The sequence below is a fragment of the Ornithodoros turicata genome, unplaced genomic scaffold (assembly GCF_037126465.1).
Source record: "Ornithodoros turicata isolate Travis unplaced genomic scaffold, ASM3712646v1 ctg00001091.1, whole genome shotgun sequence".
NCBI classification, from domain to species: domain Eukaryota; kingdom Metazoa; phylum Arthropoda; class Arachnida; order Ixodida; family Argasidae; genus Ornithodoros; species Ornithodoros turicata.
In genome coordinates this window covers 15,703-30,854 of record NW_026999464.1, presented here as the reverse complement: position 1 = coordinate 30,854, position 15,152 = coordinate 15,703, and the positions used below count along the sequence as shown (strand labels likewise).

The window sequence follows — 15,152 nt, the reverse complement described above, 5'->3', positions numbered from 1 at the left end:
GAACAAGACCGATCGTCGTTGGCGCATGCCAGACACTCCAGGAAGTGGTCGCAGAGTTCCCCCGGCTAGCGTCCTTCAAAATTCTCTTGACAAGAACGTCTGCTTCTTTTGTGAATCCTCGTCACACCAGACCGGGCGTTGTGACTCAGATATCAGTCTAGAACGTAAGAAGGACAAGTTAAAGTCTGCAAGAAGATGTTTCCGTTGTTGTTTTCCTGGACACAGATCTAACGAATGCCATAAGAAGTTGCCATGCTTTCGACGTCAAGGAAGGCATGTTACAGCTATGTGGTACCCCAACTGGAAGCCTTCCAAGATGCAAGAAACAGTCACGGAGAGCACTACCGCAGTCTGTTCTTCATCGACCGAATCTTGTCGTTCAGGGGCTGTATACCTCCAAACGTTTCGAGCGTGGGTGTCGTTCAACGACGATTGTGTGTACGTTAGAGGACTATTTGACAGCGGAAGTCAAATAACTTTTATTCGTGAGGACGTCGCGAAGAAGCTCAAGTTACCGTCAACAGGAGAGATTGAAGTCACCATTAACACTTTTGCCAGCACATCTTCCAGCCCAGTGAGACGCAGACTTGTGCAGGTCAAGCTTCGCAGTCAGTACCAGGCGGAAGACATTGTGATCGACGCAATAGTGGTTCCGGTGATATGCAAGGACATTCTCGAGAATCCTATAAGTGACGAACACCTTACACGCCTTGAGGATAACGACATGGATATGGCAGATGCCGTTCTTTTCCCAGGGGTTCCGAAAGTGCTGGGCATCAGTGTCCTGATTGGAGGAGACCAGATATGGCAATTTCTCACAGGCGAAATCAAAAGATCCAGAACGAATGAAGGCCTTGTTGCAATGAACTCCAAACTCGGGTGGACCTTCTTGGGCCCTAGCACTGTACGCGGTCTCGTGGCGCGACAAACCAAGGGGATGATCTGTGTGCTTCGTGCCAGCCCGAAACCAGAGCTAGGTCTTCTTTCCGACGACTCGAAAAGGTTTTGGGAGTTGGAGAAGATTGGCATTACAGATGACGTTCAAACTCCACAGTATAAGGGTGTCCAGAAAACCTTCGCAGAAATTATCATGTGCGACTTCCCTGGGAGACTCTTGAAACTCCTCTCGAACCCAATTTTGACGTAGCAAAGACAATACTTAAGAAACTGGTCGTCAGTCTGTCTAGAAATAAGGGCTTACTTCAGGACTACGACCAGGCCATTCGTTGCTACATACGCGACGGACACGCCGAAGAGGTGCCACGCAAAGAAGACGTTGGTTATCCGGTCGTTAAATCTGAACCCATCTACTACATGCCACACCCTGAAGTGATCAAGGAGCAGTCTACCTCAACTAGACTCCGTATAGTTTTTGGACGCTTCATCTCATGCTCGTGGAGGTAAGTCTCTAAACGATCACTTAGAGAAGGCTCCAAAACTGCATCCTGACCTGTTGGATCTCCTCATACGTTTCTGAACGAAGGCCATAGGAATGACAGCAGATATACTTGCAGATCGGTGTAAGTCCAGAAGATCGTGACGCACTCCGTTTCCTCTGGTTCTATGAACTTCCGGATCACCCTGGTGCAACAAGCAAAGTTCTAAAGTGGCGTATGAAACGAGTGCCATTTGGGACCACCACAAGTGCTTAACTCCTCTCGGCCACTCTGCTTCATATTTGCCCGAACAGCAACGTTACAGCCAGACCGCAGAGATCATGGCCCAATCCTTTTACGTGGACGATCTCGTCTTTGGAGCGGATTCCACGATCGAGACTCAGCGTTTATACTATGAAGCAGGGAACACCCTCAATCAGGCAAAGATGGAACTACGGAAATGGTCATCAAACCCTTCGGAGCTGCAAGAAAGATTCAGACGTGATGGAGTCGACACTCCTGGTGCTCCTGCAGTTTCTAAAGTAAAGGTTCTCGGGATTACTTGGGACACCAACGATGATTCGCTCTCGGTTGTCATAGAAGGTATTACAAGTTTCATGGCCAGAAAGGGTCAAACGAAAAGAACAGTGTTGCAAGCGATAACTAGGATTTTTTATTCTTTGGGATTCCCGCATCCATTCGCCATAAGAGCGAAAACACTATTTCAAGATCAATGGAATGATGAGATCGACGGGGATGAGGAAATACCACAACCAGCTCGAGACATCTGGGAGCGCTGGTGTGCGGAAATTCCAGACACAGTGGCGGTGAAGGTTCCTCGCTGGATCTTCTCGCCAGGGGCGCCTGATTTTCAAGTCCTTATCTTTTGCGATGCAAGCAAGAGGGCTTATGGATGTGCAGCCTATATACGTTTCGATCACGACAAGGGCAATGTATCATCGAGACTTCTTTGTGCTAAGGCACGAGTTGCACCTTTGAAGCATTTAACTCTGCCACGTCTAGAACTGCTAGCAGCTGTGATTGGAGTTCGAATGTTAGGTTACCTACAGAGGGTCTTGGTTGTCGGCCAGTTTCAGTATCGCATGTGGTCTGACTCCACGATTGTACTGGCCTCGATTAGAAGTCAAGAGTAAGGGCTGGAAGACATCTGACCGCATCTGCAACGAGGCGCCGAGGATGAAGATGTTCTAGAGGAAGGGCGTTTTTGTTCGGCAAATATACTCATTGCCAGTACCGTGTGTCCTGTTTTGGATCTCGGCCGTTTCAGCCAGCTCACTAGAGTTCTTAGGATCGCCGCTTGGGTGGTGCGTTTCATAAGGAATTGCTGAGCACAGGATTGCAGCTCTGATCACTGCGGAGGAGTTGGACAAAGCTCAAGTTGACGGGCTTAAAGTGGCTCAAGAATCTGCGTTGGGTCAGGAGATCTCCCTGCTCGAGCGTAATGAAAGTATTTCGAGCTCATCTCGTCTACGACAACTGCATCCATTCTTAGATGATGACTTACTGTTACGCCTGCAAGGTCGTCTACAGGAAGCTGATCTAGACGAAGACAAGAAACATCCCATTATCTTACCACATGACCACCGGATAGTAGAGTTAGTAGCAATGGGAATTCATCAGCGTCTTCTGCATAGCGGCGTCAATGCAGAGAAGTCCCACCGGGACCCCAGTTCCACCGGAGACACACAGAGAGAAGAGAGAAAGTTGAGTCTCCTGCCTCCACCTACTTCACGATGGTCCTCCCCGGCACTCCTCTGGCGATAAAGAGCATGTACTCTTACGTACAGGTGGCGGTACTGTCGCCCACTCAGCAACGCACTCACCCAGCAACAATCAGCTCTCAGCAACGATCTCTCAACGCAGTTATTCAGCAACACTCCGCAGCAAGCAACGATCATTCAACGCCACACAACGCACTCAGCGCCGCTCAACACAATCAGCAACAACTCAAGCATTCAAGCAGTCAAGCACTCAGCATTCCCATCTCATCACCGGTCCATCATCCATTCGACCATCGTCGCTCAGGGCTCATGCAGAGGGACGCCACCTTCCCTACAACATCATTTGTAAATCATACATCGCTTAAAACCTCTCTAAGCGCCTTTTTTTCCCTTTGTAGTGTTACCAATCGACATTAATCTTGTTATGCAACTACGTAGTTCATGATACCTTATTACTTTGTCCTGTATTAAGATTTTTCCTGTTTTTTTCTTGTCGTTCTGTTATCATTTTCATTGCAGTTATGCGTTCTTCATGTAACGTCCTCGTCACAACGTCCTCGGGGTATCACAATAAATAAATAAATTAGCAGGTTCTCTTAGTAGCATATGAGCTACTGTTTTGGTCGAGTATTCATGCCCACTCAACATTTCTCAAGAATGCGTGAGAGCGACTGAGTTATTGTTTCCAAAGAAATTTGGTGCGCGCGGAGGCCCTCCCTTGCTATGGCTTTTCTTCTTCTGCTACTGCGACGTTGCCTGTGTATGGAAGCTGCACGATCACAAGCACCACGCAGATCATGTTATGACGGCAGAATGGGAGGGATGTGCAATTAACAGCAGCAACGGTACCGACATCGGTGGATGAGAAAAATTACCGGGATTGAGTGCTAGCCGTGCGTACCCAAGTAGCCAAAGGTGTGATAATAAATCTCTAACCAACGTGTAAATTTGGACGACTGACAGGTCTAGTAGACGTCTCCCAATAGCCTTAATGTCTAGTGGAGTTCCTCTAGCCTTCCTCTAGCATAGCTAAGGTTACGCAACCGTGACGTCACAACTTAGACAGTTAACGTCGACCTCTAGCCCAATTTTAGTCATTTTATATGCCAGGCTGAGGAGGCTTCTCGCCCTGTACTATCCCTTAATTTGGCCATAGTGTCTAGGATTATAACTTCATTAGTCTTTACCCTATTGAAAATGAACACCAGAAAATTCTGATGATTCTTAATGATTCTCACTTGTCACGTCAAGATTTTTTATGTTACATCAAGAGGCATCAGAACTCTCTCGTGTCACAGCAAGATTCTCAGATCTGACATCAAGAAACATTATAACTTTCTCGTGTCACATCAAGATTTCTCCATGCTCTTAGTCTTAGCATCAGGTGTCTCAGATGTAATGTTCCTTCACAAAGGAACGCAACACTAAAACTGTTCCATCTTCTTTCTTGCTCGTGGCCCCACCCCCACGTCTTCCTTGTTGGCACCTTACATCAGATATGTTCTGATGCCAGCATCAGGCGAATACCATGTCGCTTGATGTCAAATCAGATTTGATGCCTCCTGACAGCATCAGCAGGCTTTAAGTAGTTTCATGGCACATTAGGAATCTGCAATGTGCACGATCGCGCGCACTTAAAAAATGTAGCCTTTAACTTTGCTTTCTCTGACAACAAAAAAAAAAAAAGGAAAGAAAGGAAAAACGATAAAGAAAAGGTTTGCAACACTGTGAGTATACTTTTTTTTATTTCATCGATCTCTCGCTCTCAGACTGCACTGCCGCTCTGTCGACAATTACAAGTAACTACCCCAACAACACATTGCACTCCTATGGATGTCCGGGAAATATCCGAGAACGGAGATTCGGACGTCCCATGTACATCCGTTTTAGGTCCGTTTTATGTGTGTGAGAAGGGCTGAATGAGACAGAAAAACAGCGCCGTTGTAGCGCCCAGGGATGTCCCGTGCGGACATTGACGGATCAAAATGGGCAGTGTAGGGGACGTATATTGTTTTTTATATTTCTGTCGGTTTGTTTCGTATGGCCAACTTAATGTTGACATTTTTTACACACTTCTATACTTCTCCAGAAACACTTCAGACTCGTGCATTGGTGACATTGCTTTATTATGCAAAAAGATGTACTGTGTAGAAATCGGTTGTTTCCTTCAGTTGCTCATTCTGTGCAGCTCCAAGTCTCGTGTCAACAGGTGTGGGCAAAGCCGTCGAAACAACATGGGAACAGCCACTGGAAGCTTCCTCACACACATTTGACAAAGTCTGACGAACCTTTAGTTGCGGGATCACTCTGGTTTACACTTCGCAAAATAAACTTCGAGAATAAACTCCTCGAAATAAATCACGAAAAAATCCACGGTGTAAAGATAAAGCCGTAAAAATCAACTTTTGCGATACAAACGCTTCAGATTCAAACTTTCATAATAAATCGTCTCTGATTGGTCGACAGGCACGGCAGTTTCAGAGCAGCGAAGGCTTTTGGCTCCCGCGTCTCAAAATAGTTCCCCGCAGGGTGAGGCTCTTTGCGGTGGGCTGGGAACGAGAGTACCGAGTCTGGACGAATCGTTTATACTGTATTCTCCGCCGGCTATCAGGTTCCTGTTGACACTGCAGTTAATGATTTGCTCTGCTGCTCGCCTGTCAAATTTGAGTATGTCGAACTCTGAATTCGTGTGGTGTCACCGAATGAGTTCCTAGTGTTGGTCCCAGCCGTCCCAGCTATGGTGGACACCTGCTATATTATGAACATTGTCGCGAACATCGCCATTCTCCTGCAGCTGCCGTTGTGAAGTCGTAGAGTTGAAAAGTGACGATCGACGAAAAAGCCTGATTCCGATACCGTGTGGATGTGTTGTGTTTATCCGTCTGTATGTGTTCGTGTGTGTTCCAGCCTCAGAACCGTAGAATTGTGAAATCGGAACCTGCCTGTGGTTTTCCTTGTGAGCCTACGTTCTGATTAACGCAGGGAACAGGTACTGGACAGACTCTCGAAATGCATTTCTGCAAATCAGCTGCATATGAATGTGAAGAAATTGTGTATTTGTTTGCAAGAAAAAACTATTTTCTCTCGAATGAATAACTTGAGTCAGCAGAGGTCCTAATTTTTTTGTAACCAGCGTACGGTATTCTCAAAGTGTAACGAAATAAGGTTCTAATTTCATCAACATCCACATTGATTCGCGCACCTTCCTAGACAACGATTTGCCATGCAAAAGCTGCAAAATATGTATCTAGACATAATACTTCAAGCACTTTGTTTTCACTGGTCTTTGAACACACTGGAACCGAAGAATGCCATTTTCAAGGTCTTAAAAACAATTGAAATTTTCTCACAGGAATTTTTGCATATTTTTTATTCGCGTGGACATACAGTGCAAATTCTGGTTATCAGATGTCGGAACTGAAGAAAACCAAGAGCAATGAAGTAACTTGTAGGGACTTATCTAAGCCTTTGAGGCCGCAGTGCAGTACAGCGCAAGAACTTGATAACCGCGCTATCAAGATCCCGGAGGTCGTCGCGGCCGATGTTGCTCGAACATTCTGGTTTACACACGTGCACTCGCAAGAGGGCGCGGAGGCGGAGGAACAGAGGTTAAAGAGGCCCACACGGGTGTGTTTGGGGAATCCCCTCGGGAGCCACGGCCGGAACGGTTCCGGTAAGGTTTGCTGTGCGACGTTGAGCAGGAGCTGGCCGCGGGTACAATGGTGAGGTCACCAATAAACCTCCTTTGCTGCTTAATAGTTCTTGTGTAGTTCTTCCGGAGGGCGACTGACTCGGGGAAGCCCCGAGAGTGGGACGGTGTTTTTCCCACAAACTGAAATCAGAAGTGTGAGAAATGAATGGCACCCTCTGTTGTATTTGTTTGCCTTCCTTCCTCTCCTATGATCTTCGCATTCAGAAATCCCCAAGTACGTGTATTAGCAGTCACTCTTTATGCCAAGCACCCACGCCAAGAAGAGGTCTAAAATTTACGGTACCAGCTACTTCACTGTATGGTACCCTTGCACCCATTTTTACAGCTTATAAATATTGTGCTGAAATATGAAATCGCTGTAAACCTTGCAACCTGTACGACATTACATTAAATGTGCTGCTTGCAGTTCTGCAGCGTTGTTTCTTCCTCACGTTCAAGTGAAAAGGCAAAAAGAACGCTCCGGGACTTACTCTCACACAGCCATTATTTCGGGGCCATGTCCTCGCACTAAGTGGTCACGAGCATACTTTGGAAAACTATAGCGGCACATAGGGAAACCGACATTGCATTTGCACCGACCTTCTATTTCTAATAATTAAACGAGACCTAATGAGTACATTCGCTTCGGATGTAGAACATGTTGTCATCCTTTATAACTGCAAAAATATTATTTCTCTAAGAATAAAAAATCAGTCCATGGACATGCTATATGCACTGCACCTACTAGAAATTAACCAGTGCTTGCTGAAAATATACTGGTATTTGTGTTTTATGTGATGTATGGCCCACATTTTCTTTTTGACCAGCTATGCCAGTGTGAGAGCTCCTACGCCAGACTAGCTAATTCCTCCTCTTTGTCCTCTATGTGGTCACATATATGTTACGCTACAAGGAAGCTACCTGATACCGCAGTACCAAACAGGTGAATTTACATGAAGACAATCACATAGCAGAGTGAATAACAACCACCATTATTGACTTAGTTTGCTTGGTCGATGACAACTGAACGTGGCATATTTCTTTCCTCAGATTTTTTTTTATTTTTTATTGGTTTGTTCCAGCTAAAAACAGGAGCCATACACTGAGCAGCAGGGCATAATAAAACCCTCCATAAGCATCACTTTGCCTCTTTGGCTTTGGCAAGCGTGACTTTGCCTCCACAAGCATAACTTTGACATAATTGCTTTGTGCCGTGATATAGGGTACTATGACTGTGTTCGCAGTACCATTTAAAACGCTAGCTCCTATAGGGCTAGATTGTAGCCCCCTATAGTGTGCAGATATTCTGATGCCTGCACAGCTGTAAGCTGTTCTTCCGCGTGAAAGAAAGCTTGAAAACTGCATACGTTGTGGCTCACTCCCAAAGAGATACGGTTGGAGAAAAAATTACTGGACATAAAGCACGGTGAGGCATGCTCCACCCAGGCCACAAGGAGGTACACAATTAATTTGAGCCACCTTCTGTTAATGCAGCAAAAAGACCTATTTCCACTGAAAGAGAGACTATGGGCTTTTTTTCTGTTGTGGTTGAAGGGCACACGAGATCATAATAAATTGTTTCCAAAAGCTGTTACGTCGCATTCTGACATGATCTGAGCCAATATGGTCAGCTACAGAAAACACATGCCAGCAGATTCTGAACATGCTATAGGAGAGGGTATGCCCTTGAAATGATGAGATTTGTTCACTTTCCAGATGACTTCAGGTATGTGAAAACAATCATAAATGTTGACAAAGCTGTTGTGAAGCAGCGACTGCAATTAATCTGTAGAACTGGGCAGAACGGTTGAATGCAGAATTTGTTCAAAGTGTGCCATAGCGTCATACAGATGGGATATGAATGAGCTGACGAAACATTTTTCTTGCGTAAGAGCAAATACACCTGTAGGTTCTCAAAATATTTTTTTTTTTTTGCTTCCTAGGTCGCCTCAACTGACGAACAAGCTGCAGCACATTATGGTGGCAATTTGTTAAAATTTTTTAAAAGAAAAATAAACCTCTAGATTTTCAATATGTTGCAGGAGAGGACTAGTTATACAAATAAGGGAAGAACGACCTATATGTGAACATACTATCTGAAAAAAAATGTAATTTTTTGCAAGTGCTTGTTATTCTCAAACACATGGTTAAACAATGAATATAGATCAGCTTGATATTTTTATGTGGAGCTAATCACAAGCAATCAGTTACAAGCATAAATAATCTGAGGCTCTTTCAAGAATGCTAATTTGTCAGAAATTTATTGTAAACTTGACCCCAAATGTGCTCCTTTCTCGAGTTCTCACCACGTCACCAGATTTATTCTCGTTCTACATACCCTTTGGGATGGCAGAACCGTGGTTCCCCTCCAACACCAGGCAAGGAAAGCGCACAAATTATGCATATGTAGATGTCAGAAGGAAGTTCGTAAGGGACAACTTCATATTTCGGTACAGTTTAATGTGCCCCCATTGTTCAAGAAAACAAAATGATGAGTTACATTCGATATATGCATCGTCTAAAAAATGCACACAATTTTTTTTCAGTGATATTTAACAGAGTCAAGCTACATCTCTGGCTGGTTTTGGCTGGAATAGCCCAGGTTGACAGTTACACAAGCTGATGTATGTCAGCACTGAAAATATAAAGGAAAAAAGGCAATTTAAAATGCCTCACTCAATTTACTACTTTTCATAGCTTACACCTTGACAGGTGTTTTTTATCCTAAATTGGTTTCATTGCCAAAATCAACGAGAATGACCGTCATCACATTAACAAGTTTCAACTGTATACCAAGTAATAACAAACATGTGCTTACTTTTTCTGCAATCAAGATGTAAATTACATCGTTGAGTTGCAGGCTTCAGTGAAAAATCACTGCTTGTGATGTCACTGCTGAGTGAGTACGGCACTGCTAGTGACGCAACATGTGATTCCAGTGTCTTTCACCCCACCCCACGTTATTTCATGAGCAGTTGGCATCAGAATCAATCAGCTTGCATGATGCACTTATGAAGGGTAATTTCATGTGTGCCGATAAACATACTGCAGTGCTAATTTACAATGTAGTTTGTGGCTGTGTGGCACACTCATATTCAGTATGCCACGCGAACTAGGGGAGCATTTTCTGGCATAAACATTAGATGAGTGAAGACCCCCAAAAAAATGTAACCACTGTTTACGTGCATTTGACAACCTGCATGTTTATTGCTAAGAGGCTCTCTTCGTAGCAAGAGGAAAAGGGTGCTGGCAATGTGGCACATGTTCATAAGATGTAGAACCAGAGACACAGAAAAAACTTGACAGCATATCATGATCTCAATCATGTCATTGTGTCCGTGTTTTTGTCTCCTGCTCTGCATTTGTTAATCTTTTTGTGTAGTTGCTGGATTTTAGCCCAACAGCAGGGGTCAGCAATTAGAGCACCTCCAGAACATGCAAGGCATACATTTCCTCATTCTCCGCATTCCTCATTCAAGTAACGTTGAAGAAGTAACCATGCGAACCATACAACAGTGAAGCTGGCTTCAGTACACTACAACATGTAACAATATACAGTATGCCTCAGTGTTTCCCAAACCGTGTGTGTCAGGACCCCCATTGAGGCCGCGATAGCCCAAACGGGGCCCAAGAGGAAGTAGATGAAGTGAGGGCAATATGCCACAAAACCAAGGAAACTATCTCTCTACGACTGCATTATATTGAAGTTGTTTTACAAAATTGCAAGTTCAGTTCAGCACACAATCAGTTGGGAAACAAGCTAACTCGCAGCAATGCTTTGAATCAAGTATGCCGCAGTATTCCTCACTGTATCATGACAAGACCGTGGACCTACATCAGACGCTACTTGCGCGCAGTCGTATAACATTCATATTTCTTTATTTATTTCGAGAACCCCAAGGGTCCGGAGGACATTACATGGGGGGTGGGAACTGGAGCGTAAGATACATTTACAGCAACTTGATAGAAACAAATAAGCAAGCAGAAAAGAACAACACAACAGGAAAATAAAGAAACGACGACAGTACAAACTTATATGAAAACAAGTATTAAAGCGTGAAACAGGGAGTTCGTTCACATAAGTACAGATAATTAACAAATATGATAAGGGGGAGGTGAAAAATTTCATAGCAACTGACATACAAGCATGGTGGTCTTGTGGGTGGAGTGAACGGGAGATGGTGTTACAAAATACTGTATGCTCGATAATAGTTGCGAGAGGTGATGGGAGGTTGTTCCATTCGATGGCAGTTGAACAAAAGAATTATCTGCATAATGCATTGGTATTACAATGAAAGCATGTGACCTTATTAGTGTGGTGGATGCGACGAAAAATGACACTCGGGCGAGTGATGGGCGATTGGTGCGGTGGCAAGATGAAAAAGAACCAATGGAAGAGGGCTAACTTGGCAAGACGGCGACGATGTTCGAGTGAGTCGAGATTAAGATTTGATTTTAACACGGTTACAAGGGATCGAATTTGTAGTCGTTGGAAATGAAACGGGCAGCCCGATTCTGGATGGCTTCTAGGGCGTTGCAGAGATACTTTTGGGGAGGGTCCCAAATAGGTGATGAATATTCCAGCTTGCTTCGTACAAGAGCCGTGAAGGTTAGGAGCTTAAGATGGAGCCCGCCAACCTGAGGGTGCGTCTAACAAAGCCTAGGGAGCGAGAAGCGTTAGTTACTATGTGGTTGATGTGCTCGTTCCAAGTTAGGTTGGAGGAAAGGTGGATTCCAAGATATTTGTAAGAATATGCTCGGGTTAATGTGATATCACTTAGAATGTAGGGGAAGGGAGGAACTTTGCAATGTTCAGAGGCATTTGCCACTCATTGCACCAACGCCGGATTAGTTAAAGGTCGCTTTGTAATGTGAGTTGGTCAGAAGGAGAGAGGATTTGCCTGTACACTACACAGTCGTCAGCAAAGAGACGAATCGTGGAAGATATGCCTGAAGGAAGGTCATTTATATAGATAAGGAAAAGGAGAGGGCCGAGGACTGAACCCTGAGGGACACCAGAAAGCACAGGTACATCTGGGGATAGGTGGTTGTTGCAAGTAACAAATAACGTACGATTAGTCAGAAATTGAGCTATCCAATGGACGACATACGGGTCGAGGTTAAGCAGATAGAGTTTGTATAGGAGCTTAGAGTGCGGCACCACATCGAAGGCCTTGCGAAAGTCTAAGAAAGCGGCGTTAGTCTGATGATTATTGTCCGCGTGGAGAAAGATGTCATGAACAAAACTGACTACTTGAGTTTCACATGCAAAAAAGGTTTCGAAACCCGTGCTGCAAGGGATAGAAGAAGCATTTTTCTTCAAGGTACTTAACTACGTTGGAGTATGCGTTCGAGAATTTTACATACTATAGAAGTGAGTGAAATGGGGCAGTAGTTATGAACGATGTGGCAGCTGCCTGATTTGTGAATAGGGACAATCTTCGCCATCTTCCAGTCCTGCGGTAAAGCAGAATCTTCGAGTGACTGACTAAATATGCAACATAGAATCTTGCTGGAAATAGATCTCGTGTTGTATAGAACCTTCGGGTTAATAGAGTCCGGAGCAGCACTTGACGACAGCTTAAGTGACTCGATGATTTTACAAATGCCATGAGTGCTGATATGAATGGGGACCATAGGTGGCAAGGCGATTACTGATAATGGAGTTTGGGTGCACCCGTTATCGGTGTTGAAAACGGATGAAAACAAGGAAGCGAAAGCGTTGGCGCAGTCGCTGTCGGCGGGTGTCAGTTAGACTGATACGGTGGGATTTTGGTGAAGATAAGATTTTGCAAAATTATTTTGGTTTATTCGTCAAGAGAGACGGGAGGCCGATGGTAAAGAACTTATGTTTCACTTCCTTGATCGAACGCCTGTATTCCCGTTCACAACAATGAAATTTAGGCCATGATACGTTGTCGCCAAGACGCTTTGCTTTCCTGAATAAGCGCTTTTTCTTGGTTAGCAAGATTTTAAGACTTTTCGTGAACCGAGGATTGTCATCATAGATTTCACTCTTATCTTTGGAACATTGTACTCGGTAAGGTAGTTTATGTTGTCACGAAAGAGGGACCAGTTATCCTCAATGGAGTGAGGCAAGGTGCCATGAAATGAATTTTCATACAGAGCTTCAAGACCCTCGTTGATGGCTTGGAAGAGAGCTTGAGCATAGTCGTATATGGTTTTATCGTTGAATTTATGAACATTTGGTCTACTTGAAGAGATATCTTAGAAAATGGCCTTGTGGTCACTGAGACCATCAGTGACATGCAAAGAAGTGATGTGCTCAGGATGGGAGGTTAAAACCAAGTCAAGGGTTGACTGCGTGGCATGAGTTATTCGGGTAGGATGTGGAACGACATGCGATAGATTAACTGTAAGGCATAAATCCACAAACAGTGTCTCTTGTGAACTCCGGGAAAGATTGCCGTGGAGCAAGTCCCAATTTATTGACCGTATATGTATGAGCGTATATTGAAGGTGTATATTACTGTATATGTATCAGGGCAGATTTCAAGCTTCCTGAGCGCGCACAGACGGTGATCTCAGTTGTCTCGCGACGTAACAGACGGAGAAAGACACCGGCTGTCACACACACAGACATCCCGAAGGCTATGCCCATCTTTGTTGATGCACCCACGAATCCACAGGAAGACTGCCGAAGCTCTCCCACTCGTATTAAGTACCTGTAGCTTGAACTACAAACAGTTTAGTGCACACTCCACAAAACGAGAACAGCTGATTGCTGCTTTCATGGGCGCGGCCATGCGAGCGGCCATGCGAGCCGAGAAGGACTGTTCAACAGAGGAGCAATTTTAGGTAAGTTCGAACGTGGCGCCAGTCGTCGGTGCAACAATTTCCAGAGTTAACCGAGCTCGATCAGCTCAAATAACGCTTTTTTCATTTTTTTTCTTTCTAGTAATATTTATCATTCTTCTTTATTAATTTCCAATTCTAATTCCAATTCCAGCTCAACAGCTCAGCGCGCTGACACTAGTGCAACGTAGAGTCAAAATCTTTCGCCTCCTCGCTTCCCTAAGGAGAGGAGTACTTGAAGTATATTCGTGTTTTGTGATTCCTTTTTCCCTCTCTACGTTCCAGAAACATACGGTTTCTGAGCCAAGACAATATAGTTGCGAGCGCAGTTGACTTACAGAAGTATCCCATACAGATCCCGTACCGTGAAGACCACCACCCCAAACGTGGTTGCCACGGTTTCGGCTTTGGCCATTTGCATGTCTAAATTTAGGGATTGATATTTTAATACACGTACGCGTTTCAAAATTTTTAAACGTGGATTTTAACTAGGACAGTCTCTCATATCGGTATCTGGCTTTTGTTCAAGAAGTCCTTATTAGAGTTAATTAATGAATTTAATCGACTAGTCATCCTTATTAGTCATTATCGTCTCTCTTGGAAAAGATACGCGCCCGTAGAACTCAACTGTGAAAATGACGTGCTCTGGTGACTTTTTTTATAAAAGTTTGTCCCCCACCAAGCTGAAACACACACACACACAAAATAAACGGTGTGCCAAAAACGCATACTTCGTGGTCGTAGCCATTTTTAATGGAGATTTTTTTAAATAAAACAACTAGGACTATGTGTACATTAGTTTCGCACGTACGCGTACGCGAGTGGAGGAACACCTTATCTGCAAGGTATTTTGGCATTCTAATTTGCATAATTCACTAAGATGTATTTTGTGTGTGTGTGTGTGTGTGAAGCTGTTTTTCTTTCTTCGAGAAACAGAAAGAGCAGAATTGCTGGCAATCGGTTTAGATATGAGATGAATCCTTCATCTATATGCTTAAAATTATTATCCACAGAGGTGACATTTGTTTTTAGTGCACCGTTTCAGATTTTCCATTATCGAGATACCTCGCTAGCACTAACTCGGAAGTCGGCAAGGGGGAGCGAGCCCTAACCTAACCTAACCCAACCTAACCTAACCTGAAGGAGAGCACTGCTGGACATGGAGTTAGAGATTGAGAAGTACGGCATTTTCAAAGAGGTACTCGGAGGGAAAATTCGGGGGGGGGGGGGGCAGAGCCAGCACTGTGAAAACTCGAGGAGCGGTGGACTGTTCCCCCTGCCCCCACATTCCGATTTATACCGAAACTAAACAGGAGCAGCTTTCCAAGCTAGGGCTCCGGAACGAACCGACAACAGTAAAAAACAATAAAAGAAAAAGAAAAACAAGAAAGAAAAAAAAGAGGAAGGAAGCACAAAAAAGATGTATTCGCTTGAACCGCAAAGGGTAAAAAAACATTGCAAACTCGTTTTTCTTGTGCCAGTCATCGGCATTTTTAGCACCTTTTCTGAACCGTGATGTGGATTACA

General features: G+C 44.3%; 1 protein-coding gene across 1 annotated transcript; it reads left to right on the top strand.

Moving 5' to 3' along the window:
- Window positions 1-286: 286 nt before the first annotated feature.
- LOC135376442 (uncharacterized) lies at window positions 287-3,161 on the top strand. Its single transcript, XM_064608942.1, has 4 exons — window positions 287-1,061; window positions 1,148-1,400; window positions 1,702-1,979; window positions 2,740-3,161. Exons 1-4 carry the CDS (start codon window positions 287-289, stop codon window positions 3,159-3,161), a joined length of 1,728 nt encoding a protein of 575 aa, XP_064465012.1.
- Window positions 3,162-15,152: the final 11,991 nt, after the last annotated feature.